General features: G+C 41.7%; 1 protein-coding gene across 1 annotated transcript in view; it reads left to right on the top strand.

Moving 5' to 3' along the window:
* The window catches only part of aldh1l2 (aldehyde dehydrogenase 1 family, member L2), a 62,634-nt gene continuing 35,687 nt past the window's right edge, over positions 1-26,947 (top strand). Inside the window, exons 1-10 of the mRNA XM_037242580.1 lie at positions 1-203; positions 1,629-1,773; positions 12,531-12,765; positions 15,405-15,570; positions 17,720-17,821; positions 18,055-18,144; positions 22,316-22,450; positions 26,140-26,265; positions 26,402-26,493; positions 26,786-26,930. Coding sequence (XP_037098475.1) covers positions 159-203; positions 1,629-1,773; positions 12,531-12,765; positions 15,405-15,570; positions 17,720-17,821; positions 18,055-18,144; positions 22,316-22,450; positions 26,140-26,265; positions 26,402-26,493; positions 26,786-26,930 — 1,281 coding nt within the window. The 5' untranslated portion in view covers positions 1-158. The remainder of the gene's footprint in view (positions 204-1,628; positions 1,774-12,530; positions 12,766-15,404; positions 15,571-17,719; positions 17,822-18,054; positions 18,145-22,315; positions 22,451-26,139; positions 26,266-26,401; positions 26,494-26,785; positions 26,931-26,947) is intronic.

Below are 26,947 nucleotides of genomic sequence, written 5' to 3'. Positions count from 1 at the left end.
TACGTACGCTTTGGTGCTACGTGCATGTTGTGGAGAGCGACAAGCCGCTCTCTCACTCTTGACACGTATCAGGTTGTTGAATGTACGGACATTTGTTGGCAGGGTCGCACTTTTAGTCTTTTATTTTGTTCATCTTTTTAAGAACACAAAACGCCAGTATGTTGTCGACAGCAAGCCAGGTCTTCAGAACATTTTCCACCTCTGTGAGTAAAAGCTGCTTTTGTTGCATTCATACAAACTTGCCACTGACACATATTAATTGACTGATGCGAAGTCGCTTGGGCTTAGAAAGACTTGAATATTTTCTATCTTAATTCATAGCTGTACCGATTCATCTCTACTGTGTTACACACTGCAAAACGTAGAGGAGTTGCATCAGCACGTTTTTTTTTTTTTTTTTTTTTTTTTTTTTTAAATCACGGAGGGTAGTGATGCGACCGTGCATGACTTCCAAAGAATATTCAAAATCGTGGAATTACTGCCTGGTCCTTTTTAACGAGTGCTTCTATGATTTGAGATTTTAGTGCAATTCTGATATAATTAGTGAATAGTGGCCGTGAACCATTTGCAACATGCTATACGATACCAGCTGCCTCGTGCACTTGACAGAGCCAACTCGCAGCCCCTTTGGTCTTTACACGTGTCTGGAACAGATGGGGAGGGTGAAGGCGTCATCGTCAGTCAGCCAGTAGCTTTTCTCGGCTCTAATTCTGACCAATGGCAAATGCTTAATGATAAGTAGCCCTAAGGCAAACATCTTGCTTCTTGGAATTGCAATCGAGGGAACCCACTGTATGGAACAGAGTGACAAACTGCATCCAATGTTAACTCCTATAAGCTAAAGGTGGAAGGAAAGCTGTTGTTTTAATTTAAGTACATGACTGTAGTCTGGTAATAAAGACACACAATACATAGAATGCTTTATATTTTCAGTGACACATGTAATTAAGTAAACGTGTATAACACAAATTTCATGATTTATTTCATTATTATAACTCTGATATATATTTTAAAGCTGTCAAAATTCATCTTTTTACCTCAGAACAGTCCAAATCCTCTGTCAGCCTCTCAACAGTAATTGTTCATTAATTTTAGTAGTAATCCCGAAGTATAAATATATTATCTTTTGTGTTTAATCAAAACAAGGCAATTTCAAACGTTTGCTTAACTACGGAGAACATGAACTGAATCAGTCTCATAAAGTTTGGCGAGTACAGCATTAGTCCGTCTTATCACAAAAATACAAGATTTTTTACATTAAATATTGCATTGTGACAGCCCTAACACTTTTATCCATGTAAGTTCTTGACAAATAAAACATTGTAAGGCTGCAACTAATTAATAACAATTTTATAATTGTAATTATTTTGGCAATTGATCGCTAAATCCGATTTAAAAATGTTTGATTTTCATCCCTTTATTAAAAAACAGGACTTAATTTTAAACAAAAATCAGTTATGATTCAATTCCATCCATCCATCCATCCATCCATCCATCCATCCATCCATCCCCACCCACTATATGTGCAATACGTATATGTGTATACTTATCTGCAATATATTGTGCGTGTGGGTCGGTTACAATTTGTATAATGCCTGAAATTAATTTATTTTCTCCTTCCATTACAGAATCACTTCCAGAATAAGCTCAGACTAGCTATAATTGGCCAGAGCTTGTTTGGCAAGGAGGTGTACAGCAACCTGAAGAAACAGGGTCACAAGGTCGTTGGTGTGTTTACTGTACCTGACCAAAATGGCAAGGCTGACCCCCTTGGTAAGTAAGGAACTTATTTGTTTTCATTTTGTTTAGACAAGTAAAAAGAGAATGCATACACTAATGGTTTTTGTTTTTACAATGTAGCTGTAGCACATTTTAAAACATGCAGTGCACTTTTGACACACGTGCCTTAAAGTTGTCAAGCCAAATCAACTAGAATAGAATAAAATACATATAGGGAAAGAAATTCCACCCACGGCCCGGTGTGTTTTAACAAAGCCAAATCAATGAAGAGACACGTTGGGCTCCCAATGCCCACATATTGGGAATTAATCAATCAGAACGAAGCTGTTGTCTAGATAAAATTAAGACAAAGACCCTATTGGATAAAAGCTTATTTACATGTTGAATATATTTGTATTTTTTCAAATGACAAACCAGATCTTACAAAGTCTTAGCCATTTCTGCTGTCATTGCCACCAAATGGCACTAAAATGTTAGTATAAATGTTCCTGATATTGTCTCTTTGTAGAAATGTTTTAATCACTTTATAAAATGGCTGCGCGCATGGACACAGCTCTTTTGTCACGTAACCAAGGCTGAATTGTGGTCTTGTACAGCTATTTATCGAACAAATTGGGTACTTTTCGTTGTACACTCAATAATGAATACATGAAAGGTTTAAGCGTTAGAAATAAAATACCAAAACTCTTGAAATTCTTGACAAAATAGATAAAAAAAAACACGCTACTGTAATTAGTGGACGTCATCTGTTTAAAGGCACTATGGATCGAGGTATTTTTATCAAACCTTTTGCTGGCCATCGTCTTAAAAAGGCTTAAAGGTCTTTATGGATATATCTGATAAATATAGAATATGTGAAAGACTATGGCTTGGCTACATCCTCTCTAAAGCATGAGTAACATTTAATAGCCTAGCGTAGCGTCCTGTACTTTTGCGCTATATTCTGACTGTCTGCTGTGTGCACACTTGCTCCATTTTTGCTCCTCTTATTTATTGTGTTATTTGTTTATTTATTATTTATTCATCACTCTTATTTATTCATTGTTTGTGCCTTCTTGTTTTTATTTTTTTGTGTTGTTTACTTGTATGTATATTGTGTACTATGTCTTGTCACCGTGGGATAGTGGGAACGTTATTTCGATTTCTTTGTGTGTCTTGGCATGTGAAGTAATTGACAATAAAGCAGACTTTGACTTTTTGACTTTGACTTCAACTAGCTTCCATTACTTTCCCCATATCTTGATTTATTTCTCTAGTTCTTCACAACTTGAACATTGCCTTTGTTGTTCTTCAGTACCTTCACTGACTGAACTGGTCGTTCTTGTTTACGAACCCTAAGCTTTTTCTCTGTGGCCCAAACTTCACAAACTTGCCAGAGAAAACGTTGTTACATATTCTTAGAATCATTGTAAGTTTTTCACTGTCAGTCAAAAGTGAGCAATTACGGCAAATACAGTGGCCAGTTCATCTCCACATTTACATCTTCATTACATAGTATTTATTCACATGTACTGAACGCGGCCAAAAATTCATTAACACCATTAAATTTGTTTTCAGAAAGTTCTATAATCATTGTTTCACTAGAAATGTAGAGCCAGACCTTTGTTTACAAAAAGTAGAACTATATTGCAGAGCATTTCTACTTTGTCCATTCGTTTTACTTCGTTGTCAGTAGGAATGGACAAGCAGCGATACCGGGTATCGGTGCAGATACCAGCCTTATTTTAAGGTACTTGCAATGTTTGTGACCATCAGAAACTACAAATGGGAAAAGTAGAAAATGTTTCCATTAACGTCATGTAATTCCAAGGAAAATTGTTATACTGGGATATATAGGTGTTTATGTCATTTTTTTAAAAATCATTTCTGGGGAGGAAGATTTTCTGTGTGAAAAGTACTAGTGGTATCGGTGCTTGGTATTGACCTGTAACTATTCAAAAATAGGATACCGTATTTTCCGGACTATAAGGCGCACCTAAAAACCTAACATTTTCTCAAAAGCCGCCAGTGCGCCTTATAGTCCGGTGCGCCTTATATATGGATCAATTGATGAATTTGTTGGTCCATACTGGTTGTACACAGTGCTCTGCCAAAATGTTTTAGTACGACTAGTAAGTTATAAGGTCGCATCGCTTCCCAGTATTACGGCAACCGTGGTCAGGGGGCGTCACTGAATAGCTGTTGTACCCGTGAGGCTATTTCATTTCAAAATAGGCTGCTCCGTTAATGTTTCGAGTAAATTTACGGATCGATATGTAAGGGAAACATAGGTAAGCAGTACAAAGTCAAAAGTCAAAGTCAAAGTCTGCTCTGATGTCAATTTCTTCACATGCCAAGACACAAAGAAATCGAAATTACGTTCCCACTATCCCACGGTGACAAGACATAGTACACAATATACATACAAGTAAACAACACAAAAAAAATAAAAACAAGAATGCACAAACAATGAATAAATAAGAGTGATGAATAAATAATAAATAAACAAATAACACAATAAATAAGAGGAGCAAAAATGGAGCAAGTGTGCATACAGCAGACAGTCAGAATATAGCGCAAAAGTACAGGACGCTACGCAGAAGGGGGGAGAGAGTTCAGGATCCTAACAGCCTGGAGAATGAAGCTGTTGGTGAGTCTGGTGGTGCGGGAGCGCAGGCTCCTGTACCTCTTCCCAGAGGGCAGAAGATCGAACAAAGAGTGAGCGGGGTGACTCACATCACTCACAGTCGTGGTCGCCTTGCGGGTGAGATGGGAGGTGTAAATGTCCTTCAAGGAGGGGAGTGAAGCACCAATAACCTTACCAGCCGTGTTCACTATGCGCTGCAGGGCCTTCATGTTGTATTCAGTGCCGCTACCACCCCAAACAGTGATACAACTGGAGAGGACGCTCTCAATGGTGCCACGGTAAAATGTAGTCATGACGGCCGGAGGAGCACTTGCTCGCCTGAGTTTCCGCAGGAAGTACAGGCGGCGCTGGGCCTTCTGCGCCAGGGATGCGGTGTTGGTGGACCAGGAGAGATCCTCACTGATGTGCACCCCCAGGAACCTGGTGCTGCTCACCCTCTCCACCACAGCACCATCGATGGTCAGCGGCAGGTGTTGGGTGTGACCCTTCCGGAAGTCAACAACAATCTCCTCGGTCTTGTTGACGTTCAGCAGGAGGTTGTTGTCCTTGCACCACGTGGTCAGAAGGTCAACCTCCAACCTGTATTGAGTCTCGTCGCCCTTGGTGATGAGACCCACCAGAGTCGTGTCGTCAGCAAATTTCACCATGTGGTTGGGGCTGTAGGTTGCAGCGCAGTCATGCGTCAGCAGGGTGAAGAGCAGCTGACTGAGCATGCAGCCTTGGGGGGCCCCCGTGCTCAGCGTGATGCTGGCGGAGATTTTGTCGCTAACACGTACCACCTGAGGCCTCTGACAGAGGAAGTCTAGTAGCCAGTTGCAGAGGTAGGTACTGAGGCCCAGCTTGGGGAGTTTGCAGATGAGTCGTTGTGGCACAATGGTGTTGAAGGCAGAACTGAAGTCCACAAACAGCAATCTCACATACGAGTCCCTACTCTCCAGGTGGGTGAGGGCCGAGTGGAGGGCAGAGCAGATGGCATCCTCAGAGGACCGTTTGGCTCGGTACGCAAACTCGAAGGGGTCTATGGTGGGGGGGGGAGAATGGATCTGATGTGCTCCATGACAAGCCGCTCAAAGCACTCCATGATGATGGGCGTCAGTGCCACGGGGCGGTAGTCATTGAAGCAGGACGGGGCAGGTTTCTTCGGCACAGGTACGATGGTGGCAGCCTTGAAACACGAAGGGACGATGGCCTGCTGCAGGGAAATGTTAAAGATGTCCGTAAAGACACCCGTCAGCTCCCCAGCGCAGTCCTTCAGCGCTCGACCTGGGATGTTGTCAGGGCCCGCCGCCTTACGGGTGTTGATAGCGGCAAGCGCCCTCCTCACGCTATCAGCAGAGAGGCACAGGGGCTGCTCTTGTGGAGGGGCAGGGGTCTTCAGCGGGCAAGTGCTGTTCTGAGCGTCGAAGCGAGCAAAGAAGCGGTTGAGATTGTTGAGCAGACGGACGTCGCCCTCACAGCTCTGCGGCGCGGGCTTGTAGTCCGTGATGGTCTGATTGCCCTGCCAAAGGCTCCGTGCGTCCTTGCTGTACCAATGTGTTAGATCGAACTTTAGTCAGTTCCGATCATTTTATAGGAGATTGTTTGAGAAACGCGATTGTTTACACTTTGCTGAGGCTCATGGGTGTCTGCGAGCTGAGGCTCATGGGAGTTTGCGGGTGGCTAATGCTATAATGATAGCTGCTATACGCACGAGGCTATTTCAAGTCAAAATAGGCTGCTCTGTTAATGTTTCGAGTAAATTTACGGATCGATATGGAAGGGAAACATAGGTAAGCTGTACCAATGTGTTAGATCGAACTTTCGTCAGTTCCGATCATTTTATACGAGATCGTTTGAGAAACGCGATTGTTTACACTTTGCTGAGGCTCATGGGAGTCTGCGAGCTGAGGCTCATGGGAGTTTGCGGGTGACTAATGCTATAGTGATAGCTGCTATACGCACGAGGCTATTTCATGTCAAAATAGGCTGCTCTGTTAATGTTTCGAGTAAATTTACAGATCGATATGGAAGGGAAAAATAGGTAAGCAGTATCGATGCTTAGATCGAACTTTAGTCAGTTCTGATCATTTTATAGGAGATAGTTTGAGAAACACGATTGTTTACAGAGGGCTCATTGGTTATTGGCTAGTGCAGGGGTGGGCAAACATTTTGACTCGCGGGCCGAACTGGGTTCTAAATTTGGACCGGAAGGCCGAACCAGGAGCAGATGGACGTAGTGTTTGTGTGAAGTAATATAAGCGACCTGTAAAGGTCATTGCATAAAATATTTTGGCCTTTAGTAGGTAGTAAAGCATGGATATTCCAAACAAGTTTTTTGAAAACAAATGCATTTATTAACAGCATTAAAAAAAAATAAAAATAAATAATAATAATTCATTCAATTTATATAGCGCTTTTCAATGACCCAAAGACACTTATATAAATATATATAAATAATTCACTAAAAAACTGCTATCAGTGATTCTCATAAAATACGACACTGTTATTATGAATAACAGTCTCCATCACTTCAGTGCCTGCAGGTCAGATTAATGAAAGATGTTTATTTTATGAGATCACATCAAACGGCAAACATTCTGACCAAATATATCATCTTGAAGAATCGGTGAAAGCATACATCCAAATCAAGCAATCAAAACGGCAACACGGTGAGGGGTATCTGAAAATCAGAGCAGAGTTTTAACTCACAAACACCTGGTAACAGAGGTGAGGAAACGGGAAACACTTCCTTAAAGTAAGCCTTAAGAACTTTACAGGTTAAGATTAGTCGCAAACAGGTGGTGCATCAATGTCCTTGAGCATCCTGCATTGTTTGAAAATGAGAATGGTCGCTAGTTTCAATCCCTGCTATGTGTACAAATCATATTCAAAATGCATTTTTTTACAACAAACTTGAGAGCCTCCCCTTCATTTTCAGTGGGAACAGTGTTGTTGGTCTCCCTTTTTTGCTAGTGCGTCATAGTCTGGAGTAAAATTTGTTGTGGCAATTCTTAGGAGAGATCCGAGGTGTTGGTCCGTTTACCTCGATCTGTGACGGGTTGATGTTGATGTGGCTGAACGTCACGTCGCGTACGTCAAGCCAAATTGGCCACTCTTTTTTTAAACACTCGGCACTGTGTCCACCTTGCTTTTCCTTGGACGACTCATTTTAATAGAAGGATTCCAGGGGAAGGTTTGTGGGTGGCTTTAGCGTAAAACTGTATCTGAAAGCTCAGCGCGCGAATTACAAGAATGCTGTCGTCACAGCCCACGCTCTAAATTCGAGACTGATACAAATAGAGCGCGAGTGCGCCATGTCCGTACTACTGAGTACGTACACGCACTTGTGAGTGTGCACCGTGCTTTCTGACACGGCTTCCGGTAGTAAATGCGCAGGCGAGCGGTTCCCCATCTACTGGGGAAACGCAGTCATTGCAGGCAAAATGACCAAAAAAAATGTTTAATAATACAATTTGTTCAGGGTTGGCGGGCCGGATTAAACGGTCCCGTGGGCCGGATGTGCTGGGCTAGTGGATGCATACCGCAACCCTAGTCAACCTCAGTTTGTTGCAGTATAGCTTCTATTTTATGCGCCTTTTACTCCGGTGCGCCCTATATATGAAATAATTTCTAAAATAAAAAATTCAATGAGGGTGCGCCTTATAATCCAGTGCGCCTTTTGTTGCGAAAAATACGGTACTTGTGCTGTATGGGATTAAAAAATGGTATTGAATTGTTTCGGGTTTATAGATTGACTGACGGAAGCTTAAATGCTCGTGTAATTCTGAAGGTTGGCCTGTTCCATTGATGCCATGTTAACAGAAAAAAAGTGTAGGAGCCACATTTATTTCTTGGAAAGTGCAAGGTCATGTGGTTTTTACCTCTCGGACACTCAATACACTTACACACCTATTGACAAATATTATCCTCACAATTTGAGTTTTTGTTTATTCGTTGAAGTAATCTTCTGAGTTTAAAGTAGTATAAAACAGTGGTCCCCAACCACCGGGCCGCGGACCGGTATCGGTCCGTGGGTCACTTTGTACCGGGCCGCCAAGCCACACAGAAAAAAAAAAAAAATTGTTTTAATCGACGATCAATTAATTCAGGTCAAGACGCTCGTCCCGGTCACGTGACATGTTTCCCCAGTCGAGCCCGCAAAGCTAGCAAAAATGAGTAAGTATTTATTTTGAAAAATATAAAAAAATTGGCGATTCTCTCCCAATTACATCCGTCGGTTCAGGTCAAGACGCTCGTCTCGGTCATGTGACATGTCACCTCAGTTGAGCCCGCGAAGCAAGCAAAAATGAGCAAGAAACAGAGATGTTTGGAAAGCTTCTTCGGAAAGGGAAAAAAGCCCAATGAGGAGACGGAAGAAGAAGAGGCTACGACTTCTAAGAAAAGGAAAGCTGCATTTAAAAGACTATGACGCGCCAAGCCCACTCTGCATAATATGTGGCGACAGGCTAGCTAACGAGGCAATGAAGCCCTCAAAACTGTTTCGGCACATGGAGACCAAGCATCCTGCATTAAAAGACAAACCTTAACCACTTCGGGTGTCATTGTCTCCGATTACGCCTAGATGGGACCGGCTCGTTTCTGAGAAACAAGCTCAGTGCTCCCACAAATTCAATGTAATGGTGAGTTTTATTTTAATGTCGTTTATACTTGTTTTTATGCCAGTCGTATCATTTTATTTCATCGTATTCATATATTTATTATAAACGTATTATTTATTTATATAAATGTATTATTTAGTTATATAAATCTATTATTTATTTATATAAAGGCCGGTCCGCGAAAATATTTCTGACACGTAACCGGTCCGTGGCGCAAAAAAGGTTGGGGATCACTGGTATAAAGTATAAACTTATCACAATGGACTTTGTCATCTGTTGACCCACTGTATGTTTTGACAGCGGTCTGCGTTGAGATCATGTCATGCACACTGACTGCTCTCAAAAAGGATTTTTGTGCCCTGTTTTTCCAGCTATTGGTGAGCTGTGGTCATGTCCTTCTGACTAACCTGTCATTACCCCTCCCTTACCCTCAAATGTTTGTAAAGATAAGTGTGGCGTGAGTTGGAGCACTGGCTGTTGGGAAATTGTAACTGAACGATTACAGGTTTAGTGATTAACTGGGTAAGCAGCCCTAAAAATACGATTGATACTGTGGCACCCTGACTTATGTCTTGAATTTGTTTGGTTGCCAACCTCATGAAGTCAGTTTGTAACTTGTAATTGTGAGATGCACCGAAATGCTTGAAACAGTATTATTTATTGAATACATAACATTTGTTTTAACGTTTTTTAACAGGACTTTTAACTTGAAAACAAAATCAAATGTGTGGTTGCACAACCAAATACATGCTGATAATAAACAGCCACTTATTCCGAAAATTGAATTTTCTGCTTTTTTCCTCACACTCTTAATTTTCAAATTAGCCCCCCCCCCCCTTCAATACAGGTACAAATAAAATGACAGTGACAATATTCAAAACACTACCTCAGTCGCCTTGGTCCATTTCCTTCCATCCATCCATCCATCCATCCATCCATCCATCCATCCATCCATTCATCCATCCTCTTCCCGGTTGCTGGGGCAGGGTTGCGGGGGCAGCAGCTTTAGGAGGGACTCTCAGACTTCCCTCTTCCCAGCCACTTCATCCAGCTCATCCCGGGGGATCCCAAGGCGTTCCCAGGCCAGCCGAGAGACATAGTCTCTCCAGCGCGTTCTGGGTCGTCCGCGAGGTCTCCTACCGGTGGGACATGCCCGGAACACCTCCCCAGGGAGGGGTCTAGGAGGCATCCTGATGAGATGCCCGAGCCACCTCATTTGGCTCCTCTCAACGTGGAGGAGCAGCAGCTCTACTCCGAGTCCCTCCCGGATGACCAAGCTTCTCACCTTATCTCTAAAGGAGAGCCCCGACACCCTGTGGAGGAAACTCATTTCGGCCGCTTGTATCCGGGATCTCGTTCTTTCGGTCACGACCCATAGCTCGTGACCATAGGTGAGGGTAGGAGCGCAGATCGACCGGTAAATTGAGAGCTTTGCCTTTTGGCTCAGCGCTCTCTTCTCCACGACGGACCGGTACAGAGTCCGCATTACTGCCGACGCTGCACCGAGCCGCCTGTCGATCTCGCGCTCCATCCTGCCCTCACTCGTGAACAAGACCCCAAGATACTTGAACTCCTCCACTTGGGACAGGATCTCATCCCCGGAGAGGGCATTCCACCCTTTTCCGACCGAGGACCATGGACTCGGATTTGGAGGTGCTGACTCCAGGTCTCACTCTCATTGCCCACGTGAGCATTGAAGTCACCCAGTAGAACGATAGAGTCCCCAGAAAGAGCGCTCTCCAGCACTTCTTCTAAGGACCCCAAAAAGGGTGGGTACTCTTAGCTGCTGTTCGGTGCATAGGCACAAACAACAGTCAGGAACCGTCCCCCCACCCGAATGCGGAGGGAGGCTACCCTCTCGTTCACCGGGGTGAACCCCAATGTACAGGTGCCCAGCCGGGGGGGCAATAGGTACACCTGCTCGTCGCCTCTCACCGTGGGTAACTCCAGAGTGGAAGAGAGTCCAGCCCCTCTCGAGAGGGCTTGTACCGGAACCCAAACTGTGTGTGGAGGCAAGACTATGTCTAGTCGGAACTTTTCAGCCTCGCACACCAGCTCAGGCTCTTTTCCAGCCAGAGAGGTGACATTCCATGTCCCAAGAGCCAGCTTCTGCAGCCGGGGATTTGACCGCCAAGGTCCCTGCCTTTGGCCGCCACCCAGTTTACACTACACCCGACCCCTTTAGCCCCTCCCACAGGTGGTGAGCCCATGGGAAGGGGGACCCACGTTTCCTTTTCGAGCTGTGCCCGACCGGGTTAGGCGAAGGCCCGGCCACCAGACGCTCGCCTTCGAGCCCCACCTTCAGGCCTGGCTCCAGAGGGGGGGCCCCGGTGACCCGCGTCCGGGCAAGGGAAAACGAAGTCCATTTATGTTTTTCTTCATAAGGGGCTTGTGTGAGCCGTGCTTTGTCTGGCCCCTCACCTAGGACCCTTTTGCCATGGGTATTTGCCTACCAGGGGCATGAAGCCCCAGACAACATGGCTCCTAGGATCATTGGGGCGCGCAAACCCCTCCAACACGGTAAGGTGACGACTCATGGAGGGGCCTTGGTCCATTTCTCGAATCATATTCTAAACTTGAAAAATGTACATATACTTTTGAGAAATGCACTATACATTTTTCAAGCTCGTATCATATTCTAAACTTGAAAAATGTATAGTGCATTTCTCAAAACTATGTACAAATAGTAAATAATCGTGGATTACCTGCAAAATACACTTTTTGTCAATCATTAGTTGATATTTCAAAAGGATGTGTGATGTTAATTTTGGCTAAAAGGTTTGACCATTTTTTTGTTGAAATTGTAAATTACATCTTAAGCCCTGTGGAAGATTGGTTTGGAGAGAGAGGATACACGATTAATGTTTGTATTGTAAGTTATTGACAAATAAAACATTGTAAGGCTGCAACTAATTAATAATAATTTTATAATTGTAATTATTTTGGCAATTGATCGATAAATCCGATTTAAAAATGTTTGATTTCCATCCCTTTATTAAAAACAGGACTTAATTTTAAACAAAAATCAGTTATGATTCAATTCCATCCATCCATCCATCCATCCATCCATCCATCCATCCATCCATCCATCCATCCATCCATCCATCCATCCATCCATCCATCCATCCATCCATCCATCCATCCATCCATCCATCCATCCATCCATCCATCCATCCATCCATCCATCCATCCATCCATCCATCCATCCATCCATCCATCCATTCATTCATCCATCCAATAAATACAGAAATGCACAGATAAATAAACAGATAGGCAATACTAACTAATACTAACTTTAAAACACTGATACAAAAAGGCAAAGGCAGCATTGCAAATACAAAGAAAATAGACAAAACAACAAAATATAAAAAAAATGTGCCAAAGCATTTGCAACTGCTGTTTTGATTTACTCAAGTGATGATGTAAAGATTAAACAAGTTGTTCGGAATATTTCAATTGGGATCTGACAAATGCACCAACACGACTGAGGAAAATTTTTTATCATAAAAGGTAATTAAAACAATAGTGGCAATTTGGAAAATTTACTCCGTCACTTGCTTTTTCAGCCTTGGCAGCAGAGAAGGATGGCACACCAGTGTTCAAGTTTCCACGGTGGCGAGTGAAAGGAAAACCCATCCCAGAAGTAGTCGAGGCCTACATGGCGGTGGATGCTGACATCAATGTGATGCCTTTCTGCTCTCAGTTCATCCCCATGAACATCATCGATTATCCCAAGCATGGCTCCATCATTTACCACCCCTCCATCCTTCCACTCCACAGAGGAGCCTCAGCCATCAACTGGTAATAGTCTTTTGTGACCATTAGGCAGTAGTCCATCACTGTCATTCTCCGTTTTCACTTACTTTTTAAATTAACTCCCTGTTTTCATGTTAACCAATGAAAAACGGCAATAAAAAAAACACAAACACATTTGTTTTTATAGGCATTCATGGATTTTCACTTAATGTACTGCGTCCCTGGTGGCAACATCTTGTGAAGCGGTTTTTCTCAGCTGGAACTTTGAGATAACCTTTCCGCTGATGTCAGAGGCAGTGACGTGCGGTGAGGTTCATGACTGGGGAGGCACTGACGCCCCCCCTGTAAAATTTGTCCGGCACCTAACCGTGTCACAAAAAAGGTTGAGGAACGCTGCTCTAGTGTGGCCTATTCATTATTTAATTTGAACTATTTTAATTAAAATCTCATATCAGCAGTCTTCACACATAAAAACACTCAATAAAGCACATGAAATGAAACACTTGTTTTCGATCGTGCGTACCACTCCGTTCCGAAGTCCCGTTGTCCAAATCAAACCTTTTAACTCCGGAGTTGGTCTTCCTTTACTGAAGACCTCCTGCTTCGACCGAAAGTCCATAGTTGAAAATCGTTTGGATATGTAATCCTCCATTGTAAAACGAAATGTAAAAATGGAGAAAAAAAAAAAAACTGAATGTAAAACGAAACAAATGGACGACTGCTCCTCAGTTGTTCACTGTAAATTTGAATTGGAGATCTCTTATTCTACATGTAGGCGCATGAAGCATCCCGGGATCACTAGCACCCCCTGCCATAAGGCTGGAAAACCTTTTTTCATAGCCTCCGTAAGATCTCTTTTCAAAGCCGTTTTGTTCATCTAAAGAAACACGACGTTACAGACAGATGACATAAAACACAAGATATTATATACAGCAGCTTAACTACGGAAATTAATTAATATAGCCACAGTGTTTGAACACTTAAACATTAAACAGCGACATAAAGACATAGCAGTTCAGTCTAACTGCATAGCCTGTCAACATAGGCAGCCGTGTGATTACGCAATCCTCAGAGGAGGCTAGACAGGACGTTGCCTCCTCCGAGCGAATCGTCTTCGGTTTTAAAATAACTATAAAAATTCAGCGATTTTGGTTCAAAATGATACAAAATTATTGAAATTAAAAGGAAAATGACTATAATAAAAACAATTGAATTTGTTTTTCCCCTTTTCATGATGGTAGTGGAGGCGTAGCCTCCCTTGCCTCCTCTGACCGCACGTCCCTGGTCAGAGGACCGTCAGGCTTCTGCTAGAAAGAAGCGAAAACATTGGGCAAACACTACTTCCAGATGTTTTATCTGGAATATATTTGAGGCCCATCAGGGGCACATTAAACGATGAATGTAGCCTGACCCATCCTCAGTTATAAAACGGGGGTGCCTACATGATCTACATCAGTGGTCTTCAACCCCCGGGCCGCGAACTGGTAAAGGGCCACACAAGAAAGTATAAATAACTTGCATTTCCGTTTTATTTATCTGAGTCTGAGCAAGTTTTATTTTGAAACATGGACCGGATTCTCTCCTAAACCTCGTGACGTGAACAAAACACATTACTCGTGTTTTTGGCGCGATGTTATGAGGACGCTGCGAATAAAGTTGCAGAGGTGTTTGCATACAGAAGTCCACCATGGAGCTAAAAGTTGAAGGGTGTGTTGATACCGTGGTGTGTGTTCTTTCTATTCCTCGTTTTACGAGTATATTCGGTAAAGTTTTTTGCGACACACCTCCGTCTCCTTTCCTTTGGCACCACAATACCATTGTTTTTATGCCGATCGTATAATTTTATCTTGTTGAATTTATCCGCCACACCTTAAAAGCCGGCACCACATTCACTCAGTGTTCAGATCAGCTCCCTAACACTATTGAAAACGTCACGCTATATGATTGGCTGAAAAGACTGTGGTTCGTCTGTTTTGCGGAAATGGGATTTGAGTTCAAACGCGGAGGATTTTTGCGAAGAAAACTTCTAAAAACCATGTGCAGTCTGTGATTATTTGATTTATTGATACTTTGGACATTTGATTTGTATTTTCTAGAATTGTTTTGAGAGGTTTTTGTTGCAAAAATTGTGACGTCATCAAACACCGGTCCGTGAAAATATTGTCTGACAAAAATCCGGTCCTTGGTGCTAAGAAGGTCGGGGATCGCTGATCTACATGATCCCAGCCATGTATTCTGAATTTCCCCTCTCTCAAAAGAAATTAATAGTACGTGCAAATGTGCTCTGTGATGGCATGATGGCAGAAGAAAGTTGTTTACAAATGTGACAGTGTTTAAGCAACTTGTGTTGTTGTGTGTAAATATTTGAATGGAAAACAATAAATGTAAAATAATCAAATAAAATGAAAGTGACAAAAACATATCATTCTTATTGGTCAAATCTGCATCAATGGATAACATAAAAGTCAATACAGCACTGCTTAAATGTTTTGAAGTTGCTTGAAGTCATTCCATCAGTCTGGTGCTTGCAACCAAAACTACTTTCTAAAATTAAACCAAGGAGTCAAAGGACATTTTTATTATATTCCCAAAAGAGGCATGCCAATTTTTACATCAATTTTATCTCCACCAATCACTTATATAAAGTAATTTGTAATTTCCTTTTCTGCCCTTTGTGTCGTCAGGACCTTGATCCACGGTGATAAAAAAGCTGGCTTCACGGTATTTTGGGCCGATGATGGTCTGGATACCGGACCGATCCTGCTGCAGAGGGAGTGTGCTGTTGAACCCAATGACACTGTAGACATACTCTACAACCGGTTCCTCTTTCCGGAAGGCATCAAGGCAATGGTAACCATTGAAAGGTCATTGTGATGTTTCTACTGTTACGTTTTCAAAACACTGATTCCCAAAAAGGTGTGGCGCACATTTTATTTGTGTTTTACGCAGTTCCTGCAGACTATATAGTGAACCAACACTAGTTCCCTCAGTCAGCTGCGCTTTGTCCAGGTTTTTGTCATTGTCGTGTCAGCTTGTCTGTATTTAGTTCCCTGCTTTCTGTTCAGTCATTGTTGGTTTCAAGTTTGTTTATGCCATTGTTTATTTTGATACAGTCAAATCTCTACATGTGAATTTAATCCGTTCTGGGACCTACTTTGTATGTTGATATAGTTGTATGTTGGAGCAAATAGTTCCATAAGATTGCACTGTAATTCGTCTAATTCGTTCCACACCCAAAAAACAACGATAACTCCTAAATAAATACTGCATATAATTACACATATCAATAAAATAAATGCATTATATCAGAGAGATGTAAAAAAACAATTTCAAAGAAATAATCAATAAAAAGGGGGTTTTGTTGTCACTGTAGAGACACAGATGCGTACATACGTTCCATAACTTACTGTAACTTACAGTATGTGAACTTCAAACCAACTTAGCTTATTTTTTTTATATGGCATATATTATTTATGTCATATATATCTTTTATATATATTTTTTACCATTTTTCATTTTTTTATCCAATTTACATAACGTTAACTTAAAACTAACGTAGCATATTAATTTTTTTTATATTTTTTTACGTTTTCTTTTTAAATTTCATCTTCACTCTCTTCACGTCCACTCGATTCAGGCTCTTTTCTTTGCTTCACTTTCCTCCTCACCATCACTCGACCGCTTTGCAGATTGCTAACAAAAAAAAAAAAAAAAAAAGGCGTTCCATCTTTTCCACGGTAGGGCTGTGACGTTTAGAGATGATGGTGATCCCCTTGGATGGCTTGACCGCTTTAAGAGCTTCTTTCTGCTTAATCGTCATCACTCGATCATCAAAATTGTTGACATTTTCTGGCCATATTGTTTCGCAAGATCACTCACACACTCCGCGCTCATGTTTTCTTTTGATTTCTTGTTTTAATTATAAGGAAATCATCACCTTCTCCTTTTTTCACCATTACTACTTTGCGTTAGCCTTCTTGATAACGTGACGCTGACGTCATCCCCACGTGCTGCCATCAAACGGGCTTACCTTGATGACGTCGTATGTTGGGAATTACTTCAGATGTTGAGTCAAATAATATTGAAAAATTCAACAATCGTATGTTGAGGTTTTGACTGTACTTTGTTTCTGTTTTGGATTCCTGGTAACTTTTTTTGTAATTATCCCAGTGACTTGTTTTGCTCTTTGTTTCATTAATATTAAATTACCCCTTGCATGTACTCCAGCCTCACTTTCCTGCATTTGGGTTCTCATTCCTGCTCCACTTGACAAAAACAAACAATGACGCAATCCCACTGAACTTTTCACTCTGGTCATTAATGCACAACTTCCAGTGGGAAAGGTTTTGAAATGAACACTCATTAACTACAGACTCCAATGCTGTATTTCAACTTTTAGGTTTAGCAAACGAACGACACCTGTCGTGATTACGAAACTCAGGGTGATGTCCATCATTTCCAGGCATCAGCCAATAATTAACTGCAAATAAAAAACAACAACCAGGGATGATATGGTGGTGGCTGTTTATTTACATCAAAATAGTATTCAAACTGCAGCAATATATTTTGGTGTTCCTGAGTAGCGTATTTTACAATTGTAAAAAAAACAATGAAAAGTGAAAATGTATATAGCCAGGACTGTACAAAAGTTAAGTAAAACAAAAGTATTTTCAGCCCATCATGTCAGCTTTCATAGATTGTTTGGAAAGCCCACATTGTGTACATATTTGTGGTTAATAAGGTTAAATGGATTGATTATTTTAATTTTTGTCTGTCTGTCTGATGTTGAATTGTCGTACTGTTTTTTATACTTTGTAGATGAACCACAAAGGTTGAGTATGTTACAAACGATTTGACAAATATTCAATTATAAGCATCTTCGCTTTCCCACACACAATTAATACATTTCTGGATTTTAAGATTACGGTTGCTTGAAATCTGTGGAAAATGGATGCATATGTTGTTAGAGTAATTAATTGCAGTCTGTTTTACAAAATAGGTTAAGGCAGTGCAGCTTGTTGCTGATGGCAAGGCCCCACGAATCCCACAGCCAGAGGAAGGTGCAAGTTATGAAGGCATACAGAAGAAATCCAATGCCAAGGTGAGGTAATACAGAGCAGCTGTCGTTATGTAATGCAAACTTTGAACACAATCCCAACCTGAAGTCTGCGAGAAACTTTGTTGAAATCTAAACAACTGAAGCACAAAAAGTCATATGTTCTTCATTTTGGTTCTGTCTTTTTGTTGGTGGTACGGTGGTGGAGAGGTTTGCTCGTCCGCCTCTATTTGTAATGTTCTTCGTCTGGATCTAAGTACTTTTATTTTCTCCATCAGCTCAATCTGGCTCAGTCAGCTGAGGCAATTCACAACTGGATACGTGGCCATGACAAAATTCCTGGTGCCTGGACTGTTATTGATGGCAAGGTGGGTCCGCAAAACGAACAGAAAAGGAAAATGCTGATAAGCATTCATTATATGGGGGGTGGGTGGGGCGAATATGGCCGAAACATTCCCGGAAAAATCAGAAAAGTCTGGTCTGGCAGCTGGGGCAGCAAGCATATTTCAGGGGTGTCAGTGCCCTTGTGCCCCCCCCCCCCCCCACACACAGCTCTGCCAGCGATAACGGCTCCAGACTTAGAGAAGTTCATTATATGGAAGAACCAGCATAGTAATATTTAATAAAATCAAATGAAAGTACCGTAATTTTCGGACTATAAGTCGCGTTTTCTTTCATAGTTTGGGTGGGTGGGCGACTTATAATAAGGAGCGACTTATGTGGTTTTTTTCAAAAATTTTCCCCCACAAAAAAAAGTGAAACCGCGATGTAGCAAGGGATTACTGTAATTTGAATTTCAAGTGACGTCAGCAGCGCGACGCAGCGTGGCGCGGCGGTTGTTTACATAAAGGACAAATATTGATCTCAGGATGACGAAGATGACGAAGGGCCCCACGTACTACCGGCATCATTAGCGGCTTTGTTTCTAAGTGACACGGCGGACGAAGAGTTTGAAGGATTTAAGGATTTGGAGTGACACAGAAGGTTTGAAAAACTATTATGGCTTTTACCCACGCCCGGTCCTACTCTCCGGAGCTCTCTTTCACCTCCGTGGATTGAAGTCGGGGGCCGGCGCTCGGCCGGGTGGCTGTCCAGGGACGGTGGATGGGGCTCGGACATGGCTTTTACGCACGCCCGGTCCTACTCTACCGAGCTCTCTTTCACCTCCGTGGGTGGAAGTCGAAGGCCGGCGCTCGGCCGGGTGGCTGTCCGGGGATGGTGGATGGGGCTCGGTCATGGCTTTTACGCACGCCCGGTCCTATTCTATGGAGCTCTCTTCCACTTCTGTGGCTGGAAGTCCACGCCGCCACACGCCTAGAAGTTTGTTTTGTTAAATAAAGAGCCGTTTACCAAACCCACGTCTTTCCTTGAACTTTGTTAACACTACAATATAGTTATATAGTAGATCTGTGGAATAACGACGAGGCTGACGTCAGGGCGCACGCGCGGCGTTGTTGACGAAGGACGAGGAATTTGATCGATGGATTTAATGATTTAGAGTGCACAGATGGCTTGATAATACTATTGCTTATATAATAGTTATTTGATATCTAATCTATATATCGTTATATGGGCCTGTGGAATATTTTGAAGTGCAAGCGCCGTCAGCTGCGCGCACCCATTGTTGACAAAGGACGATCGATGGATTTAATGATTTGGAGTGACACAGATGGTTTGATAACATTATTGCTCATATAATAGTTATTTGATATAGAATTTATATATCGTTATATGGGCCTGTGGAATATTTTGAAGTGCAAGCGCCGTCAGCGGCGCGCACGCGTTGTTGACAAAGGACGATCGATGGATTTAATGAATTGGAGTGACACAGATGGTTTTATTAACGTGTTATTTATGTAATAGTTTTTTGAATAACTCTGAATATTACGTCAGGGCCGTTCTCAGCTCTTTGTTTGTGTTTATGTCACGTTAGCATACCTATTGTTTAGCCTGTTGTTGCTCGTTCATGACTGTTCTTGGTGTTGGATTTTGTCGAATAAATTGCCCCCCAAAATGCGATTTATACTCCGGAGCGACTTATATGGTTTTTTTCACTTTTTTGGGCATTTTATGGCTGATGCAACTTGTACTCCGGAGCGACTTATAGTCCGAAAATTACGGTACTCACAGTTTGAATACGCCTGACGGATCCTTAATAGAGAAGTAATAGAAAATTGTTGGCAGCATGATAGCATCGTTCTAATTGCTTTGCTTGTGACAGATCTGTGTTTACAGTAGACATCACTCCTTACATTAGTTATAAATGAGTCATATAAAATGAAAGTAGTTACCGTAATTTTCGGACTATAAGTCGCACCGGAGTATAAGTCGCACCAGCCATAAAATGCCCAAAAAAGTGAAAAAAAACATATATAAGTCGCTCCGGAGTATAAGTCGCATTTTGGGGGGCAATTTATTCGACAAAATCCAACACCAAGAACAGTCATGAACGAGCAACAACAGGCTAAACGATAGGTATGCTAACGTGACATAAACACAAACTAAGAGCTGAGAAACGGCCCTGACGTAAAATTCAGAGTTATTAAAAAAACTATTACATAAATAACACGTTAATAAAACCATCTGTGTCACTCCAATTCATTAAATCCATCAATCGTCCTTTGTCAACAATGCGTGCGCGCCGCTGACGGCTCTTGCACTTCAAAATATTCCACAGGCCCATATAACGATATATAAATTAGATATCAAATAACTATTATATAAGCAATAATGTTATCAAACCATCTGTGCACTCTAAATCATTAAATCCATCGATCAAATTCCTCGTCCTTTGTCAACAACGCCGCGCGTGGGTGCGCCCTGACGTCAGCCTCGTCGTTATTCCACAGATCTACTATATAACTATATTGTAGCGTTAACAAAGTTCAAGAAAAGACGTGGGTTTGGTAAACGGCTCTTTATTTAACAAAACAAACTTCCAGGCGTGTGGCGGCGTGGACTTTCAGCCACGGAATTGGAAGAGAGCTCCATAGAATAGGACCGGGCGTGCGTAAAAGCCATGACCGAGCCCCATCCACCGTCCCCGGACAGCCACCCGGCTGAGCGCCGGCCCTCGACTTCCATCCACGGAGGTGAAAGACAGCTCGGTAGAGTAGGACCGGGCGTGCGTAAAAGCATTGTCCGAGCCCCATCCACCGTCCCTGGACAGCCAGCCGGCCGAGCGCCGGCCCCCGACTTCAATCCACGGAAGTGAAAGAGAACTCCGTCGAGTCAATCTTTGTCCTTTATGTAAACAACGCCGCGTCGCGCTGCTGACGTCGCGCTGCTGACCGCGATGTCGCGCTGCTGACGTCACTTTGAAATTCAAATTACAGTAATCCCTTGCTACATTGCGGTTCGTTTATTGCGGTTTCATTTTTTATTTATTTTTTTTTTTTGACAATTTTTGAAAAAAAACACATAAGTCGCTCCTGAGTATAAGTCGCCCCCCCCCACCCAAACTATGAAAAAAACCGCGACTTATAGTCCGAAAATTACGGTACTATGTTACAGTAATAATTGCAGAAAAGCTCTGTGCAGTCGATGGCAATTCCTAATATGGAGTGCTCTTGATATAAATTGAAGAACTATTTTGTATGCGAATGGGAGGAGAAAGATTTTTGCCAACACTGGTTTGTTAATGGGCAGCTCGGTGGTGCACTGGTTAGCACGTCCGCCTCACAGTTAGGAGTGTGTCTGTTCGATTCCACCTCCGGCTCTCCCTGTGTGAAGTTTGCATGTTCTCCCTGTGCCCGCGTGGGTTTTCTCCGGGCACTCTGGTTTCCTCCCACATCCCAAAAACATGCTTGGTAGGCTAATTGAGCACTCCAAATTGTCCTTAGGCGTGAGTGTGAGTGCGAATGGTTGTTCGCCTCTATGTGCCCTGCAATTGGCTGGCAACTGGTTCAGGGTGTCCCCCCTGATGACTGCTGGGATGGACCACCGTGGGGATAAGCGGTATAGAAAATGGATGGATGGTTTGTTCATGAAGATGCAAAAAAACGTATGGCCAGCAGATAGCAGCATTAGATCTCGTCTCTAGAAATTGGACCGTTTCAACTAAGAGTTTCTCAAAAGGTCATCCTGTTGCTAATTACTAAAAATAGAATAAGGTAACAACATTTTTGTGTGATGAAAGAAGAGTCGATTCTCTCATTCTGTAGTTTCTGTATTTACATCGCCATACAACAATATTCTGTGAGCCTTGAAAGATCAAACAAAATACTCTAAATTGGCTGGCACTCAAAAATTGGCCTTTTTTATGGTTTTCCTTGAAAGAGTCGAAATTGAAATTACCTGTGAATAGTGGATGAAACTGATTTTTTTTTATTGATTTCTGAGTCTAACAAACTGAGGAAATAAAAGTAATCCCGTCCGTGGTCTTTCTTTCTTTATTTGTTGATATTCAGTTTGTAAAGATCCACTAATAAAGCAAGGCTTATTTTGATTCTTGAAAATCATATCACCAAATACACATTTTGTTTTGAAGTCAATTTGAGGTCAATTTGAGGTCAATCACATATTTCTCTAATCCCCCAGTGTGTCACCCTATATGGATCATCAATGTTACAAGGGTCAGTGCCGGCTGGCCAGCCACTGGACATCGAAGGAGCTTCCAGTCAAAGTCTGGTGACAGAAAATGGGCTTGTCATACCTGGAACTGATGGAAAAGCAGTGAGTACTCCTCTCTTACAGAATTATCCACACATTTCTTCATTACTGGTATGCCAGCTCGTTCACAAAGAAGACATGAGTTCCTTGGTACTGATGTTTACTGTGAGCTAAGCTTTCTTTTACATCACAGCCATACCGTAGAACTGGTGAGACAAACGAACATAACATAAACGTAGACAAAACATACACATGAAATACAAAAGTAAAACATGCATACCACTTTGGCCCGCAAGTGAACAAACGGGGTACTTTACTTGAACTACTTAACTTCTTAACTTCACGGTAAAGCGTACGAGGTCGGGCTGTTTCTTATCACGCTGTTGCATTACGTCAGACTCCCGATTCTTTAGCTGGAAACACGAAACGCCCTTGAAGTTACTTTTGGTTTCTCTTGCAACTTTATATTAACAATACACTGCTACAAATTACATACAAATAACAAGAAAAGGAAGACAAATTCACACAAAAATAAGTTGTGCACCATGTAAAACTTTCAACTGTTACAACTGGCATTCTATAAGATTTGTCAAACGCGCACTTTATTAAAGTGGCACCGGCTCCCCGGTAACGGGTTCAATAAGCCGGGGGTGAAGGGACTCGTCCGTACGCTAACCACCCGAGTTAAATTAATTCTACTAGCATCAATCTAATTTCTTTACGACGCCAATCCTTTTCAAGTCATCCGACGCGCGAGCCGAGTAACTCTATTCGAGGCGAGTCGTCGAAATGACCGCGCCATAATGATGGCTCCCTTCGGTTGTCTGATGCTGGTATTACGTTATGGATATTTTTTAGATGCCTTTGTTAAGGCCTCAGGGATTCGTTGGTCTAGCGCACCCTAGCACTAGTTTTGCCGAAGTAACTCATGATATGGCCCCGCTCTACTGGGTTGAGGAAGTAGCGAGCCTACTTCCCTTTTTTCGGAAAAAAAATCAAATTAGCAGAAGTATGGCCAGGATAGTATTTGAAAATGAATTTAATGCATTAAATCACTAATTCTAACATTATATATATAAACACTTAACCGTGGGAGTGCTTCCACCAACTCGATCGTTTTCAACAAAATAATATTTTACTTAATATGAATCAAAATGATTTACCGTTTTTTTCCGTGTATAATACGCAAAATTTAACTAATTTATTGTCCTAAAATCTGGGGTGCGCATTATACATGGGTACAATTTTTTTTTAATTTTTTTTTTTTTTATTTAATTTTATTTATTTATTTATTTTTTTAAGAAAATCATGGTACTGGTACGAGTATTGATTTATGTATTGTTCTCTTCTTGTCATGTTGTGAAAGAATGTGGGTTGAATAAATACCGAAAGAACAATAGTGTGTTTGTACTGTGCTCTGGTCATTTCGTCAAAGAAGGGATAATAGTCCTCTTCTCTTCTTAACTGACAATGAATGTGATAGTTTAATACAATCAGCAAATAACAAAATGCGTATTACAGGTAATATTTTATTTCACAACACTTTGCCTTGTTCCTTTCGTCTCTGCTGTTCACTTCAAACACGCTCCATACGAACGCAATGCTCTCGTATCAGACGCTTGCTCGATCACCTGCTCGTTTGCTGTCACAATGTACCCTACACAAATCCGAAACATTTGTTGCGGCTCCGAGTCACGACGAGGGGCAAGTTTTGGTTTCCAAGGGTGTTTTTATTCCTCTTCAACGTCTCTCCCATACAGAGCCGCCTTTTTCACATGTCCGCACGTCACTTTCCTCTCTTTTCATCTGATCGCGGTGGTGCCTTTACGGGCAGTCGGAGAAATCAACGCCAACAAAAAAAATACATCCAGCCTAGTTAAGACCATACCAAAGACTATAAAAATGGGACCCATTGCCTCCCTGCGTGTGTGACGATCATTGGGACTTTAAAAAAAAAAGAAACAAAAAAAAAAAAAAAAAAAAAAAAAAAAATTGGGTGCGTATTATACATGGGTACAGGCTTTTTTCCAGCATCAACATGCCATTGTTAGGGTGCGTATTATACATGGGGGCGTATTATACACGGAAAAAAACGGTAATCGAATTATAATTATCCTGCAATTAATTTTGAAGGCAAATTAATCCCTCCAAATCATCCAACGTAGCTTTGACGCGGCCCGACAAAATAGGAACTGGCCCGTGCCCGACGGACGTTTAAACTACTTTTAATTCTACTCTTAAATTAAATATATCTAATTTAAACACCTTCGTTCTTTTTATTTATTATGGTATGATTACACACCATAATAATTTCCCGTTAATAAATCGAATTATCAAACCAACCACGAACAATCGATTGCATATATCATACAAATTAGCGCACAACGAATTAAATGAGTATATAAAACACTTTTATTGAAGAAGCATGAAATAAAATCACAAATCTCAATCCTCCAGAAACTGAACAATCCCACTCACTGATACACTTGCAAATAAAATCATTCAATCCCGGAGCACTTTTGATTGTAAAACAAAAATAAATCAGAAAAGAGGGAAAAGGTAGCTACCAATTGGGTTATTTTTTGGTGGAAATAAAGTCGAGTGATCAGTTCGATCTTATTTCTAAAAATCCAATTTGGGAACTAGTTTGGTCTCAAGAGGACCGACTACCCGATGACTGTCCCCCTCCCCTCGTGGAAATACAGAAAGATCGATCCCCTCACCTAGTTCCTCACGCAAAGTTGTCCAGTCCAATTCTTTTGAGTAAATCCAAGTTAATCCAGGCCAGCAATCTTGCGTCTCACACAAAGATCTCGAAGGCTTTAGAAAAAGTCTTGAAACTCATACGGGCTTCTTCACGTATGAACGCGGTCCGGGAGAGAGCCCCGTAGATGTCTATGGCGACCTTCTTACAGACTTCTCTGCCCCCCTCCTCTTTTTGCTGGCCTCTACACTGACCAGTTTCCCACCCTCATGTACCTGCTGTTTTTGGGCAGCTGTTTCCGCCCCACTCTCTATCTTCCACCAAAATTCGTCCGAAACCCTGGCAACTACCTTACTTCCTCTTTTCTTCACTTCTCCTTTTCCAAAAATAATACTTCAAAGTTACACTTTACTCAACCATTGGATCAAAAATCAAAACCCTTGAATTAATCTTTTAAACATTCTTTTCACACACCACATCGTGGTGGGCCCCTTTTTCTAATTGTGTGATAATATTGCTTTAAGCTGTTACAGAATATATTTCAGCCAAGCAAAGAAAATAAAATAAAAGAAAATAAAAACATATTTGTTTCAACCTTTCAAACAACTTTTAACACACCCCTATTCTTATATTGGTGGGCATCTTGGTCTAATTGTGTGATAATATTGCTTTAAGCGGTTACAGAATATATTTCAGCCAAGCAAATAAAAAGATAATAAAAATAAAAACCATATTTGTGCTTCCGTGCGTGACCCAAAAAACCGACCCCGTGTCTTCTATTTTTGCTAGTTCAGCTGGTCTTGCCCATCTTTGGTCCCCTCTAACGGTTTGGCACCATCTGCTGCTAAAATTTGGAATGTCAGCTTCGCCAATTTATTCCTGGGAGCAATCCATACTCACTTTTTTGCACCATTTGTTCCCCCCCACACTCATGTTACATGACAGATTTTACGCTTGCTCATGCTGATCTGGCTGCAGATAGTAGAGAAAAAAAACAAATCAAGATACAAACAATGAAAAACTACAATTTAAGCTTTTTTTTTGCTAGGTTCTTGTTAAGAATCTTCAGTTTGAAGATGGAAAAATGATACCTGCTTCAAAGTACTTCTCCACTGGTGAAACTCAAAGTGTGGAATTAACTGATGGCGAAAAAGAAATAGTAAAGGAGATGAGGGTAAGTTCATTTCCTGCAAACCAATATTACCACGCGTGTTGTTGTTTTTCCAAACCTTTTTTTTTCCCACTGATCCACCACTGTGTTGTGAATCCAAATGAGGTGGCCTTGAATTTTTTTTTATTTTTTATGACAGAACATCTGGAAGGGCATTCTCAGTAATGTCCCAGTTATTGAGGACACGACGGACTTTTTCAAGTCCGGAGCTGCGTCCATGGATGTGGTCAGGTAAGGAGATCAGAGATGTTTGGTACTCATCTGTTAATGAAACAATAACCAAAATAGCTTACGTAACTTTAAACTTTAAGTCTTTAATTTTTGAGGCATTCCAATATTTTACCCGCCTATACGCCTAACGTTGAAATCGCTGCATGAATTGCTGCACTGGACTCTGTTTTATAGGGAGGGGGGGTCCACAAATAAGGATTTTCTGAGTCATTAAAATAGTGAAGTCGTTTTTACTCTTGAAAGGCCAATACATAAATAGAACCTGACATTAAGCAGTGGTTTCTCTGTCCAGGTTGGTGGAGGAGGTCAAGCAGCGAGCTGGTGTCCTCCTGCAGAATGAGGACATTTACATGGCAACCACCTTTCAGGACTTCATCCAGATGTTTGTCCGTAAATTGAGAGGTGAAGAACAGAAGGATGAACTGATCATTGACCACGTAAGTCAATCTATATA

The sequence above is a fragment of the Syngnathus acus genome, chromosome 23, assembly GCF_901709675.1.
Source record: "Syngnathus acus chromosome 23, fSynAcu1.2, whole genome shotgun sequence".
NCBI classification, from domain to species: domain Eukaryota; kingdom Metazoa; phylum Chordata; class Actinopteri; order Syngnathiformes; family Syngnathidae; genus Syngnathus; species Syngnathus acus.
The sequence above is the reverse complement of the archived record's forward strand: the minus strand, read 5'-3'. Positions and strand labels throughout refer to the sequence as shown.